Here is a 13,944-nt window from a genome sequence, read left to right as displayed (position 1 = left end):
AAACTATTCTCAATTGCTTGGAGCATCGGGTCCAGATTTCTTGCCATGACACCAAAGCCCTTTTACATTTTCATAATCTGGCCCCTAACTTTTTTTTCTCCAGCCCCATTTTTCATTCTAAAGTCTATGTTCCATCGATTTGTTAAGTCTGCCTTTGTTATATTATTCTCTTTATGTACCTCTCACTTTCATGAATTTCATGAAATCAAGGCTTTTTTATCTTCACATCCCTAGTAGTCAAAATAGTGCATCTCAATATATTATTAGTACATAATTGACTAAGAAATGTGGTGTACCAGTGTGATGGAATGCCATCCAACAACCTAAAGAAGTGAAATTGAAAACATTTTTAGTGAAAGAAGCCGGACAAGAGGACACATGTTATGTGATTCTGTTTAAATATATTGTCAGTTTAGGCAAATATGCAGACAGGCACAGGAAGTAGATTAGTGGTTGCCTAAGGCAGAGAATAGGTGGGTGGGAGTGACTGCTAATTGATAATGGAATTTCTTTATAGTGGGACGAAAATGTTATGAAATTAGTGGTGATGACTGTGCAATGCTGGATGTACTATACAGTATTGCATTGTACATGTTAAAGGGTGAATTTTATGTTATGCAAATTATTCTTTAATAAAACTGTTAAGGGGGAGAAAAGGTAGCAATCTGTGATTTCAGTGAAAGTTTACTCTAGAAGGGTTCCAGGAATCCTTAGAACTTTTCTGCCTCTTCACTAAAAACTCTTCACATGTAAGGTTTTATCTTTCCTTTAATTAGGTTAGTTCTTAACATCTCTATAAGTTCCTTAATAAGTTCCTTTTATTCTCTTTTTCTATGATTAAGAAATCTAAGTATACTTTCCTTTCATAGATTAAATCATATGGCTGTCTTCCTTCTGTTACCATTTTGCAGAGAACCTGCTGGGAATCTGCCTAGAATTCTGTTTCAGAATTTCTTTCCTTTTTCTGATTGGCAAAGATCCTCTTACCTAGTCCCATTATTTAAAATGTATTCTCTGTTGGACATTTTAGCATTCTCAGGTTTCTTAAAATAGTACCTCATTGGGACACATAATTTCCAAATGACAGAAAATATTCTGTCCCCTCATGTATAAATTGGCTTCTTCATTAGTAAAGAGATTTTGCTTTATCTGTTTTAGGTGAGAATTTTGTTTCAAGGTCATACAAATGATAGCAAGCTCATCATTCCTTCCAGAAATTTAGAACAAGATTTCCTTTAGTTTAATTATTATTTTTTAGAAAGTAGGATACTATCTGTGTTTGTTTCTTCTACTTCTTTTCCCCCTACTAATATTCACTGAACAGATTATTGATGTTAGTAGATTATGAAGATATGTCAAGGCTTCCATAGCACCAGAGAGACAGAAAGTACATCAGTGACTTTCCTATAGTGTTTTCAACCCTAGTTTTGCATTATAATCACCTGGGGAGTTTGAAAATATACTTAGGTTATACATTCAGAGTTTCTGATTTAAGTAGTTTATCTGGGGGGAAATCTAATTATCAGTATTTTTAAAAAGTTTCCAGAGAGATTCTAAGGAACAACTGGCTTGAGAACCATTCATATAATGCAAGGCATTATGGGATTCACACTACAGTAGAGGGACAAAATGTTATTGGAATTTAGGGAACAGAGCATGTACTTCTAGCTGGGAAGATCAGAGAAATCTACATGATTAAGAGTACTTTTGGAACAGTTCTGAAAGACAAGCATAATTTTTTAAATTGGGTAGCTCAAAATAGATAAGCATATTTGACAAAGAGAATTAGTGGAAGGAGTCAGAGAGAAGAGGTTGAGCAGTGATGTGGGGCAAGGAAAAAATGGAGCAAGTTTGAGGAGTAACCCCTGTGAGTATAGAGACTATGAATACGTTAATGGAAACTGCAACTGGCTATGTGTCCAGTCCCAAAGGACTATGATAGCCAGGGAAGGAAATATGAACATTATATTTCTCACTACAAGAAAGCAAGCTGTGATTTAAATCTAGAAACAATACGATCCAATTGGACTTTAGGAAAATTAATCTGGCAGCAGTTAAGAGGCTCTGTCACTTCCTGAGGTTCATCAGATTGCAAAGAGTGGCTCAAAACTACAAATGAAGTTTTCCTGTGAAACTAGATAGATAATTTATATTTTGGGTTAGTAGTCTCTAATGATTAAACTGTTGTTTAAAAATTATATTAGGATGCCAGGTGTGGTGACATATGCCTGTAATCCCAGTGACTAGGGAGGTGAGGAAGGAGGATCACAAGTTTGAGGTCAGCCTCAGCTACTCAGTGAGACCTTATCTCAAAATATGAAAAGGACTGGGGATGTAGTTCAGTGGTAAAGCACTTGTGGATTCAATTCTGAGTACAAAAAAAAGAAAGAAAGAAAGGTATTAAGATGACAGTTTGGTCCATTTAGTTTCTAAGAGTTAAGGGCTTTGATAGTCTTTAAAATTATAAAGATTAACAAAACATGTTTCCTCAAGGACCATCTTAATAAGAAAGAGAAAGGCATTAAAATTATGGTACAAAATAATAAATAGTGTGTAACTTGTTTTAGGGAGAGGACAAATGGATTTTAAGTGCAAGGAAGAGCATTTGTAAAGATAAGGGAATATAAAAGTCCATATGGTATGTTCTAGTGCCTTGTTCTGTTCCTCCCTTCCTGCTTAATGCAACATGTGACTGAGAGGAGCATAGACATAAACTGGGAGCCAAATTTAAAGAGTATTGTGGACTTAATTCCTTAGCCAGTGTAGAACCATTGATGAGATTTAAGAGGAAAAGGGCATGGTTGTATTTATGATTGGGACACTGAATGGCAGATTGGCGAGTAGACTGCAAATTCCATTAAAAAACTAATCAATCACAGAAGCAGGATGAAAATTTCTGAACTAATCTAGCATGAGAAGATATAAAATACAAACAGGAAAATTTTTGCAAGTCTTCCAGACTGAGAGACTTGCCCATGGATAGAGAGGAAAAATTGGAGATGAGGATAGGCCTATATGTTCCTACCTGGAGTAGTGATGTGGATGGTTTTCCTGTCTAATCAGAATTCTTATTGTTTAATTGAGCAGTTCCTCATTTTTAAAAATCAAGAGATTCAAAGTTAGAAATATTACATTTAAAGTATTAAGGGAAAAATCCTTTGTTCAACAATTAAAGATTAGATGTCATAGAATATTTTCTGTATACTCATCAACGTAGGTCAGGAGAAACTAGATTCTGAAGTCTTAAGTGGGTAGGTTCTGGGAGGCACAAATAATCTTGGCTGAAGGATGAGCCAGTGAGTTGTTGTGGTAAGTAAGAGCTTCTGATCCAGATAGGAAATCATTTCAGTTTTGGGATGGGTTTGAGAGAAATAAGTGTATTACATAGATCCAGGCAAACAAAGCAAATTCTAGATGAGGAGAAAGGCAATGAACAGGGGGTAAATGTTGGTGCATTATCAATAGTTTGCCATCTATGTTTTCGTCATGGTTCAGGAATTTGATCCATTATGATTCTTGTTCCCTAATAGCATTTAAAGAAACAACCTTAGAATTCATCAGAAGAACTTAATATTTAATCCCAAAGGGTTTGGGAGTAGCTTTAAAGCTTTAGGCTAGCTACTGAATGGTGTCAGATAATGATTCTTCCTTGGGAGAATTGTTGGCTCAGTAGAACAACATAAGGAATAATAAAGAAGGAGCGGGGGGGAGGGGGGGGGAGACAGCATTGACAAGAACAGGATTTTAATGTTCGATAAGCTTAATCAGATTCCTCAGGTTAGTTGCCAATAGCCTATACCCAAAGAAACCCCAAGTGAGTATGAATTAATGAGTAAGAAATTACAAACAGCTAAGAGAGAAAATATATTTTAAAATTTACATGTATGGATAATTTTCTAATATCAGATAGTTGAATTTATTTATAAAATAATTTGCTCATATTATCTGTGAGAACTGTTATCTGTGCTAATTCCTAGAATCCTTGCTGTTATTATAGTAGTTATCCATATTAACTGGTGTTCACACCCTGCTTTCAACCATACCAAGGGCTAAAATTACTTTGATTTATCTCTCTCTCTCTCTCTCTCTCTCTCTCTCTCTCTCTCTCTATCTATCTATCTATCTATCTATCTATCTTAGAGAGATATATTTGCCTATGCTCATATAATTTGAAGGCATGGAACCATGTAGTATCTGCAGTTTCAGCGTATAGTATCAGACTGAAGCTCTTTTGGAAATGGACAAATAGAAGAAGTGACCCTGCTGTTACATTTAGGGAGCAGTGCTTCTTAACCTTGGGATTGAGACTCCTTTAAGAATCTGCTGCAAACCATTTTTCTCCAAAACAGAATATTTTAGGCACTACAATACCATTTTATGAGATTTTACTAGAGTTTGTGTTCCATGGCTTTGAACTGTAGAGTTAGAATATGCTTGAGCATTTTGACTAACTTCTAGAAATTAGTTGCATTTAGGAGAGAAAGCATTCTTTTATTTAACAAATATTAAATGAGTGTAAGCTTTATGCTAATTTGTTGGAATATATCTGTGAGCAAGTCCTTAGAAAGATTAAATTCTAATGTGAACGAATATTATGAATAAATCAAAGAATTTTAAAGTGGTAGTAAATAATTAGAGGAAAATAATACTGATGTAATAAAGTGATTGTATGAGAGTCGATTTCTGATTACTAACCACTAAAACTATAAATCAGCTGTTTTGGAAATTATTTTTAAGAAATTAGCCACAGATTAAAACACCATTTTCTTCTTATGTAATTATGTATTTTGAAATCTGTATGCATGAATGTTGGATACATTCATATCACATAAAGCAATGCTGCCCTCTGGTGGTAGTCATTTTAATAGCGGAGCAGTCCTTTGCAAATCTATTTTAAGAGGATTTTAGTGGGGTATCTTTCTGAAAAATCTAAGTCTTTGTTTAGATTGTTTTTGAACTTAAAGGCTACAACTAGAATACATCCATGACTCATATTTAGTCTCAAATAAATGCTTGGCATGGTTTTCTGTACTTGATAATACAAGTACAAGTATTTATACTATTTGAAAAAAGTTTATTTAAGAAATGGGAAGAACCTGGCTCAAAAACAATACTGGAAAAATAAACTAGGTAATGTGAATCACAAATACAAGTGTGGAAAATCTGGGACTTGAGCTTTTTCCTTAAAACTTGTATTACATTAAATTTCCTGTTCTAAAAGGCTTCCATATGTTAAAGTACCTTTTGAGTACAAAGTTTTTTAAAGAATGTTCTCTGGGATTTGAAATGACAAATAATAGTATTTAGGAACAATGAATATTATTAAAATAACTTTGTATTAAATAATGATTTTCCAATGAAATATGACCAGATTCTTAAATGTAATACTTTCAGTGTTTGGCCTTTCTTCTAAATACCCACCGCTCGCCATGTTTTGCTTCCTATCATATGGACATTTATTTCAGAGTAATAATTTTCATCTCATAAATTAAATTGGCTTTAATGTTTTGTTTTGCTTTTATATTTTAGAAAATTTATGTAACAGATTTGAGGAAGCACTAGATAGCTAAATTTAAAAAGAAATTTGACTTATTTTTCTAAATCCAGGAAAAATCTTTTTTTTTTTTCTTTTCTTCCAGTGGTAGCTTTTCTCTAGGCCCAGAACTGGGTAACTCATTGCAGGTTTTTGTGAAAAATTTAGCTAAGTGAGGTAAAAAGAATCTTTATGAATTTATAAAGATTCATAATTACATGTTTCTCATTGAATCTTTATAAATTGATAACACAATTTTGAATTATTTGTGTTCTATGATCTAGCCCTTATGTACTGTTTGGTACATTGTGTAACTTGGTTTCCAATATTCCATAGAAGTTCACAATCATGGCATAAATGACTTGAAATTATTTTAAACTAATGTTTATAGAGAGATTGTATAGTTTAATTGAATAGTGTTGATTTCTGTTAGCATTTATTTCACTGTAAGATAAAATGTCTTTAACAATTATTTTATTTCCATAATCTTTTGCTGGATAGGACACTTGAAGCTACCTGCATATCTATTATGCTTGGTTTGCAGATATGAATTAATATTCTCTTACAATGTGAGTTGATATGAATTACAAAACTGTTTTCATAAGATCATATTTTCTTTGAATCACAATTTTGAATTGACAGATTTTGGTGATGGAATCACCATGAACTTATTATATATGCTTTGCTTTTTTCAAAACTACATACATACACCACACTTCACTGGAAAATCCAAGGATAGCTAGCCATACATGCCCTATACCTTTAGTAAATTCAAACACAGGAATTAGAGGTGACTTTCAAAGGTTAAAAAAAAAAGAAAAATTGAAAGAACAGTGCCTCACTGTATATGGTAGGATATTCTGGTAGATTGACTTTCTTTTGAGTGTTAAAGGAGGAAAGAGCCATATCCTCATACCTGTATTTGAAAAATTTCCAGGCTTTTAGTTTGTACACATGTGCATATGCATATGTGTGTATATGTATGGTTTTCATTTTTATTTTTTGGATGAATCCTGATCAGCGATTCTTATTTAACTTTTATTTTATACCATTCTCAGCATTTTTCTACAGCAGCCATAATGTATTGCATCTTTTCATGACTAAGTTTAAATAGTTACCTTAAGGATTATATCTAGACTTTTCCCCTAGGGAATAAAAATCAAGACTATATTATTTTGAGTATCTATATTTTGAATTACAAAGCCGAATCACCTTTCTTTTTTCCAGTTTGTAAATATGATGGGAAATATTGATACATAGATGTTGGCTTTTTCTTTTGATCTTTGGAATCTGAACTGATTCTTAGTGAAAATGTGAAATCCCCAGTATTAGGATCATTATTGACTTTCTCAGTGGTGTCAACAATCAGATATAAATATCAAAGAGAAAGGGACAGACCTCTTAGGATGAACTTCATCATGAAAACGTGCCACTGTCAGATTATTGAGCATTCTAAATAACTTTGTCTGGGTCAGCTGGGATTCAGAATACCATAGCTTCTCAATTCTTGATGCGAAGCCATTTGAATTAAGTGGTTCCCTTTTATGTTACACAGCATGTCTTGCTATAACTAAAAGGCATGTTGATGAGACACAATAGTAATAACTCTGCCATAGTTTCACTAATATATGTGCTTCACTGGTGTGTTCACTTTCTTTTACTGGCCTGTTGCTTTTCATTACCACTTAAGATAATGTTGTATATTCAACCTTTGATAATTTTAGTACTTTCATAATAAAAGAATATTTCCTTTATCTGCAGGTGCTGCTGTTTTTTCAAACGAAGGAAAAGGAAAACTATACAACGCCACAAATGACTCTGGACACAGACAGATCATGGGGAGTTACTTACATGTTCATCTGCTGTCTTGTGATTAAAATCATCTCTGTAGTGACCACATATATTTTCAAGGACTCACTCTTAGAAACAAATATGTCATACTTTCATACTTCGTTTTGTGGTTGTCTTACATTCATATTTTTTTCTAATTTAACTTTTATGGAAGCTTTAAAGTTTTGTCAAAACATGAGTGCTTTGCCCATCAATGTATAGAATAGACCAATGAGGTGGTTTTGATGAATACAGTTCTATAGGACATTTTTCAGAAGCTCCTCTCCTGTTGTAGAAAACAGAGCAGTATCTTAAGTGTCAGCCAGTTAAATATACCTAATTTGATTTTTTTTATATCTTCTGTAAGAGGATAATCACCAGGAATTTTCTTCCCAGTGGATAATGCAACAGAGAAAACAGTTGCCCAAATGTTTTTAAAAAAGTTATTCCTTGAGAAGTTCATATTTTGTGACATCTGCATTGATTTCAGTATTACTGATGGTACTGTTATTCATGGATCATATTAACATTCTCTCTGTGAAATCATGGTACAGTCACTGCCCAGAGGTACTGAGAAAAAAGCTCTATGAGTTCAGCAGATGGTTTGGTAAAATGAATCACAATAAGTGCGGGAAATATGAGCTCTGCTTTTGTTGCACCGCTATGTGAAGTACAGTGTTGTAGGAGTGGCAAAAGCGCTTATTTTTTAAAAATGCAAAATATTTGTAAAATGTAACTTTATGCTTCCAGATAATAATGTATGTTAGATAGCAAGAAATGAATGCTTTGAGAAGTGACATGTTGGAATTTTCTTTCTTTTTTTTTTTTCTTAAATACACTAAGGAAAAGAAATAAATGTGAACCTCTTTGCAATGTATAAGGTTGAACCTAAGGAGATCCCACTGAAACCTACTGCTGAATGACTGACTGCATTCTCCCTCAAGCAGAAAACTTTGGATGTGCCATGCAATGGTGTCTTGTTTATTATTTTTGCTCTTTGATAAAAAAAAAAGACCCCCAGCAATAAAAACTGGGTCACTCTTTTTCCCTCTGTGCACATTAGTCTCTTGTATTCAACTTTGCTAGGTCTTGGAATTTTCCTACCCTTTAGTATAATTTTGATGATTGAAAAATATTTTGAAAGGATGGGTCAGGTACTTTGCCTCCATAGTCTTTTGAAGTGCCTGCATATGAACAAAGTAACAATTCTGTAAAAAAGGAAACCCATTCCACTTTTCAAGTATGCTTTGTTTTAAGCCATAAGGACACAGCTGTACTTTTGTCATGGTGTAGTAGCCCAAGTTTTCAAGAAGGTTTAAAACAAAGACTGGCTAGAAATTGATCAAATCTCATATTCACCTCTCATTTATAAAATTGTTACTTTCCATGCAGTCTCTTCTTTGTCTTTAAGTGTGTGCCTCCAGGCATGCTTATTTATTTTTATTATCTCAAGGTAACATTTAAAATGTGTATTAAAGTAAATAAATCCACATTTTTTTACTTCATTATTACATTTACAGAGATTTAATTGTACTTTATAATTTATTTTTCTTATTAGCCAAAATTTCAGTGCAGTGTTTGGTGATTAGGCACCCATATGAACACCACAAATCAGGACATTATTTATCACTATTACTCTAAAATCTCTGAATGATCTTTTCTTGATTTTAAAGACCTACTTTCACACTAGAAAACATTTGCTGTATAATTTGGTCAACAGTTTCCATTTCTGTTTCTTTGTTTACTGTCATGATGTCTTAAACTACAGGAGTCACTGAGTTTTTATTTTTGTTTGCTTTAAGTAAGGTAGATGGACGTTTTGGCCATTATAATGTGAAACCACTTCTTTCTTTACAGTATTTGACCAAATTTGTGTGTCTGTGATATTTGTAAATACATGTGATACCTGTATTTCTTATCATAAGCCTATTTAGTTTTATTCTCAGTAGGGTTTTTTGGACTGTACAGTGTTTATATGATCTGAACTCCTTATACATAAGAAGGTGTGTATAATAATCCAATTATGGACTTAAATATTTTAAAAGTATAAATACCCTTATTTGCTGCAAAGACCAGTGTGTTAGACATTTGCTTTTTAGCAATATTTTTAAGTGCTCCATTTTAATGCCAAGGAATAAGTCTTTTGGCAACACAAACTGGTCAATAATAGGTAATGCAGGTATGTTCAGGTGAAGCCAACGATGTTTTGCATTTTTATGCTTCTTTTCTGTCAACACTAATGAAGTCAACATTGCCTGAATGTCTGAATAATGAAACACATCCCTGTTTAAAAGTATGTAACTGAAAAAGAAATAAAAAAATAAAGGTAGTTTTTTTAAACTTGCTCTTTCCCCTTTCCTCTAATCACAGGTAAAATAATCCCATTCATTAAGAGAAATTTAAAAAATTCAATTGATTGAGCCTATTACATGTATGAAGCAAAATTAGTTAGAGGAATATGGTTTTGTTATTTTTTTTTTAATTTTGTTATTTTGATTTTGTTTTTGCTTCCTTTTGTTGGAATGCAATTGTAAGAAGCATATACCAGGAAGAATCTAAGCTTTGTTTTTAATTTTTTAAAAAAATTCTCTGAACTACTTAATAGAGTGCTTAGTTACAGCTGTCTTCTAAAAAACAAAAGGAAATAAACAGAATAATTTTATTCATTTTAGAGAATAAAATCATACTGTTATGTTCACAGAAATTCAGTATAACTAATCCAGTTTTAAGTGAATGACTTTAAAAATCCTTACAGATGATGGCAAGCACATATTCCTGTCAATAACTCAGTTTATCATGATGCTAGGTGCTTTAAAGATTTTTGACCAAAAAGGTATTGATGGTGCTGTATTTAATAAAAATTGCTACAGATAAGATGTGACAAAGCAGCACACACTCAGCCCGTGAATAGTGTGTCTGCTAAGCACCAGAGACATTAGGAAACAGAAAAATCTGAAGATGATGTATAACCTTTAAAAGGCCCTATTTAGAAAAATCTGACACAAGATTGGGGTTCCAATCTCAATGATTATGTATTTGTCTTGGTAAGAACATTTTGAATGGCAAGTGATAGAAGCTTATGCTTGCTTAAGCAATTGGGCTGTACATTATTTCATTTAATGCCAAAACCCAGTGGTAAAACTATCTTCAGATGGTTAATCCTAATGTTAAGATGAGAATCTTTTTCTCTATATCTCTTTGTGTAGCTTTCCATCTTGTTGTTTTCACTTCCCATATATGATGATAAAGTGGCCACCCAGTAGCTTGAGACATTTATTGTACCATATTAGAAAATAATAAACTAGTAACTAGTAAAAACAATAGAACATTTTCCCCAAGAGTTTCAATAGAATTCTGACACTCACACCCCTTGCCCACATTGGTTTACTACTTCACCATTGAGCCCCTTACTATGGATAAAAATCTGTTCTACCAATGTGTGAGATTGAGTCATGAATCCACCTTTAGAAGATGTTTAGTCTGAGAAATGAGGTTAAAAAAAGGAGCTACACAAAAGGAAATCAGGATATTATAATCAAAAGGAGAGTGATTAGTTATTGAGCAGGCAAAAATAAATAGGTAACCCCATCATACTAAAGGAAATAAAATACAGCATATAGGCAAATGTAATTGTTTTAAAATTGAAAACATTTTCCCAGAATTGTATAAACATGGATATATTATTAGAAGTCACATATAGTGAATGGGTACATCTGAAAAATGTTTGGGACTTAGGTGTAAAGGAAAGTTACAAGTATCTTATTTGGTATGTTTTGGTTTTTGTTTAGCTTTTCAGGGTTTTGGTGATAGAATTAGGTTAGAAGAGTTAAAAAGCACTTTAAAAAATTAGTAAAAATAAGTGTTATTATAAAAATTTGCCATTCTTCAGGATAACTAGTTTCTTTTCTCTGCTCACATTTGGACCCATGTAAGTTATTAGGAAATTTGCATCTTAAGAACACATGGCTTGTAACCAAAGAAAGGACTATATATAGAAGTATTTCAGGTAATATTTCTAAGATATGAAATTGGTTTTGTTAGAATAATTGTTTATAGGGATGTTTACTATACTGTAATTTAAATAAACATTCCTGCACTTCTCTGGACTAGAGGTTGGCAAACTACTTTTTAGGAAAGCTTATACTGTATGAACCAAGAGGTAAAATTGAAGCTTTTATATACTTAAGCAATGAGAGAGAAAACAAATTTCCACAAATATTTTACTGATGAAATTTAATAATATATATTAATACTTGAATACTTTTTTTGTATTTCAGGTAATTAAATTATTTTGAGGTGATAGTATGCCACTTAGTTGGGGTTTGAAATTGATGACAAATATTCATCTTTTAATGCTGATCTATAATGTCATTTTTCATATTTCATCTTTGAAATTTTTTTGCCACACAGACAGGTATTACCAAACTGTCATCAATTTTTGCATGTGTGACTTTGAGCATAGTAATCATTTGAAATGAATTTATAGAATTCTGCTGCATTCTCTTGATATTTACCATTTAGCATATCATTGTATTGTAGATTAATCACTTCCTATTGAAAGTTTGGTAGATTCTCTTTGATTGTACTGTTAAATGGGTTTTGCATTATGGAAATTTCCTGTGCAATTGCATTGAGTTCCAAAAATGTAGCTAGAAATGAGGTTGATATTGGAAAAGACATCCACAGCAAATTTGTGTGGGAATGTAGATCCATGTTCTTTTAACTTGATAGTATGGGAATTGTGCTAACCAGCTTGACATTACTCGTGATTTAAATAATATAAGTTTATCAAAATAACTTTTGCAGTGTAAGTCACATTAAAGTGCCATTTTTTTGTTGTAACATTAGGTTAGATTTATTAACACTATCAAGCCTGCAGCAAAAGTTTTAATTTCTAAAATTATTCAATGTTCGGTAATAGTAATTGAGGGTGACTAGTCTCAAACAAAAATTTCAGTCCTGTTCAGAGGTCAAAAAAATTACAATAAAACTTACTACTGCATTGAAAGTGGTAAATTTGGACAAATCATTATATTTAACTTCTATTTCTGACAAAATTTAATAGATCTAGTGATAGTTAATTAAGATTTACTAGTTCAAGAACATAATAGATTCAAATATTTTCCATATAATATTTGGTGATGCATAATACTATGAAAATCTACCAACTTTAGACATTCTACATTTTCATAGGCTTTGTAAATTTGTCTAACCTAGCTTTTCATACTCTACACATTTTTTTTACCACTATCAATTATAGCACATTTTAGGAGATTCCACTTCAGGTTGTACTGAATTAGTATTTTCTGGATTTCTTTGAAAATACTTTTCTTCTGCAGTTGTTCCATCTAGAGTATTCTTTAAAGCTAATTCTTGAGTCACTTCAATTTCAGCATTGACTTCTTAAGTTAGCAAAAACTGGGTAGTATTGGTGACATTTGTTAACTCATCAAAAGTCAAGGAAAACTATTTGATATCATTTGCTAATTTCATTGTTGTGACACCATGGGTTCCTAATGTATTCAAGAATATTCTTGCCAGGAAGCTAGTTATTTTGTCAGAAATAAGTTTATTTTCTGTGGACACACTTTCTGGCTGCTGCAATCAAGCATAATTAATATACTACTAGTAAACGGCTTTCATTGCTTGGCTAACAAATGAGTTCCTCACAAATTTACTTGGATTGTATCTTCATTCTCGTGTGTGTGTATGTGTGTGTGTATATGTGTGTGTGTGTGTGTGTGTGTGTGTGTGTGTGTGTGTTGGTTATGGTAGAGTGTGAATAAATTCTGTGATGAGATATGATATTTTGGTTTTCTTATTATTCAAACTGTTGGTTTCCTGTGAATTGGGAATACTGTAATGAGCACTTAATCTGGTAATTTTGAAATATATTCTTTTAGCATAGCTGAAGTATCATTGCATAATAAACATAATGCTTTGACATATAATTGTATAACAAAACAATCCACACTCCACTGTGCCTTAAAATTGCAACACTCAACAATCACTTTCCTTTACTTTTTTCTGACCTTATAAATATGCAGCAGTAATAAAAAGTAATAAGATGTATGTATGACAATATGTGTGGCACTTGAAATACTGTTGAATTATAGTCACTACTGAGATTTATAGTGTGTTGAAGAGCAGTGCAAAGCAATGAAAGTGCTACATATGGTCTCTGTCACAATTGTTCAACTCTGCTTTTGTACCATGAAAGCAGCCATAGACAATATGTAAACAAATGAGCATGGCTGTGTTCCAATAAAATTTTAATTATGGACACTGAAATTTGAATTTCATATAATTTTTATGTGTCATGAGATACTCTTGATATTTTTTTAATAATGTAAATATGTAAATACTATCCTTATCTCTTGGGCTGAGCAAATACAGGAGATGGGGCTGGATTGGCCTACAGACTGTAGTTTGCCAACCTCTGTTCTAGATCATTGTTGAAAAGATGTTTGAGATAAATTATTTTTTATATAATTAAATGAAATTACTTACCAAAAGATGAACTTTCTTCTCTATACAAAAGGAAGAAAGGTTTTAAAATTGTACCAAGAATTATAATTTTA

The 13,944-nt window shown here is 32.3% G+C and overlaps 1 protein-coding gene across 15 annotated transcripts in view; it reads left to right on the top strand.

Annotated features, from left to right (window-relative positions):
* Positions 1–13,654, top strand: part of Csnk1g3 (casein kinase 1 gamma 3) — a 109,163-nt gene extending 95,509 nt beyond the window's left edge. For 14 of the 15 annotated variants that reach the window (XM_078048311.1, XM_078048317.1, XM_078048323.1 and 11 more), the window contains one exon: positions 7,295–13,654. In XM_078048311.1, coding sequence (XP_077904437.1) covers positions 7,295–7,349 — 55 coding nt within the window. In that variant the 3' untranslated portion in view covers positions 7,350–13,654. Of the gene's footprint in view, positions 1–6,034; positions 6,103–7,294 lie in introns of all 15 variants that reach the window. The other variant, XM_078048310.1, reaches the window with a different exon arrangement.
* Positions 13,655–13,944: the final 290 nt, after the last annotated feature.

The sequence above is a fragment of the Ictidomys tridecemlineatus genome, chromosome 1, assembly GCF_052094955.1.
Source record: "Ictidomys tridecemlineatus isolate mIctTri1 chromosome 1, mIctTri1.hap1, whole genome shotgun sequence".
Lineage (NCBI taxonomy): Eukaryota > Metazoa > Chordata > Mammalia > Rodentia > Sciuridae > Ictidomys > Ictidomys tridecemlineatus.
This window is presented reverse-complemented; position numbering and strand designations above follow the sequence as displayed.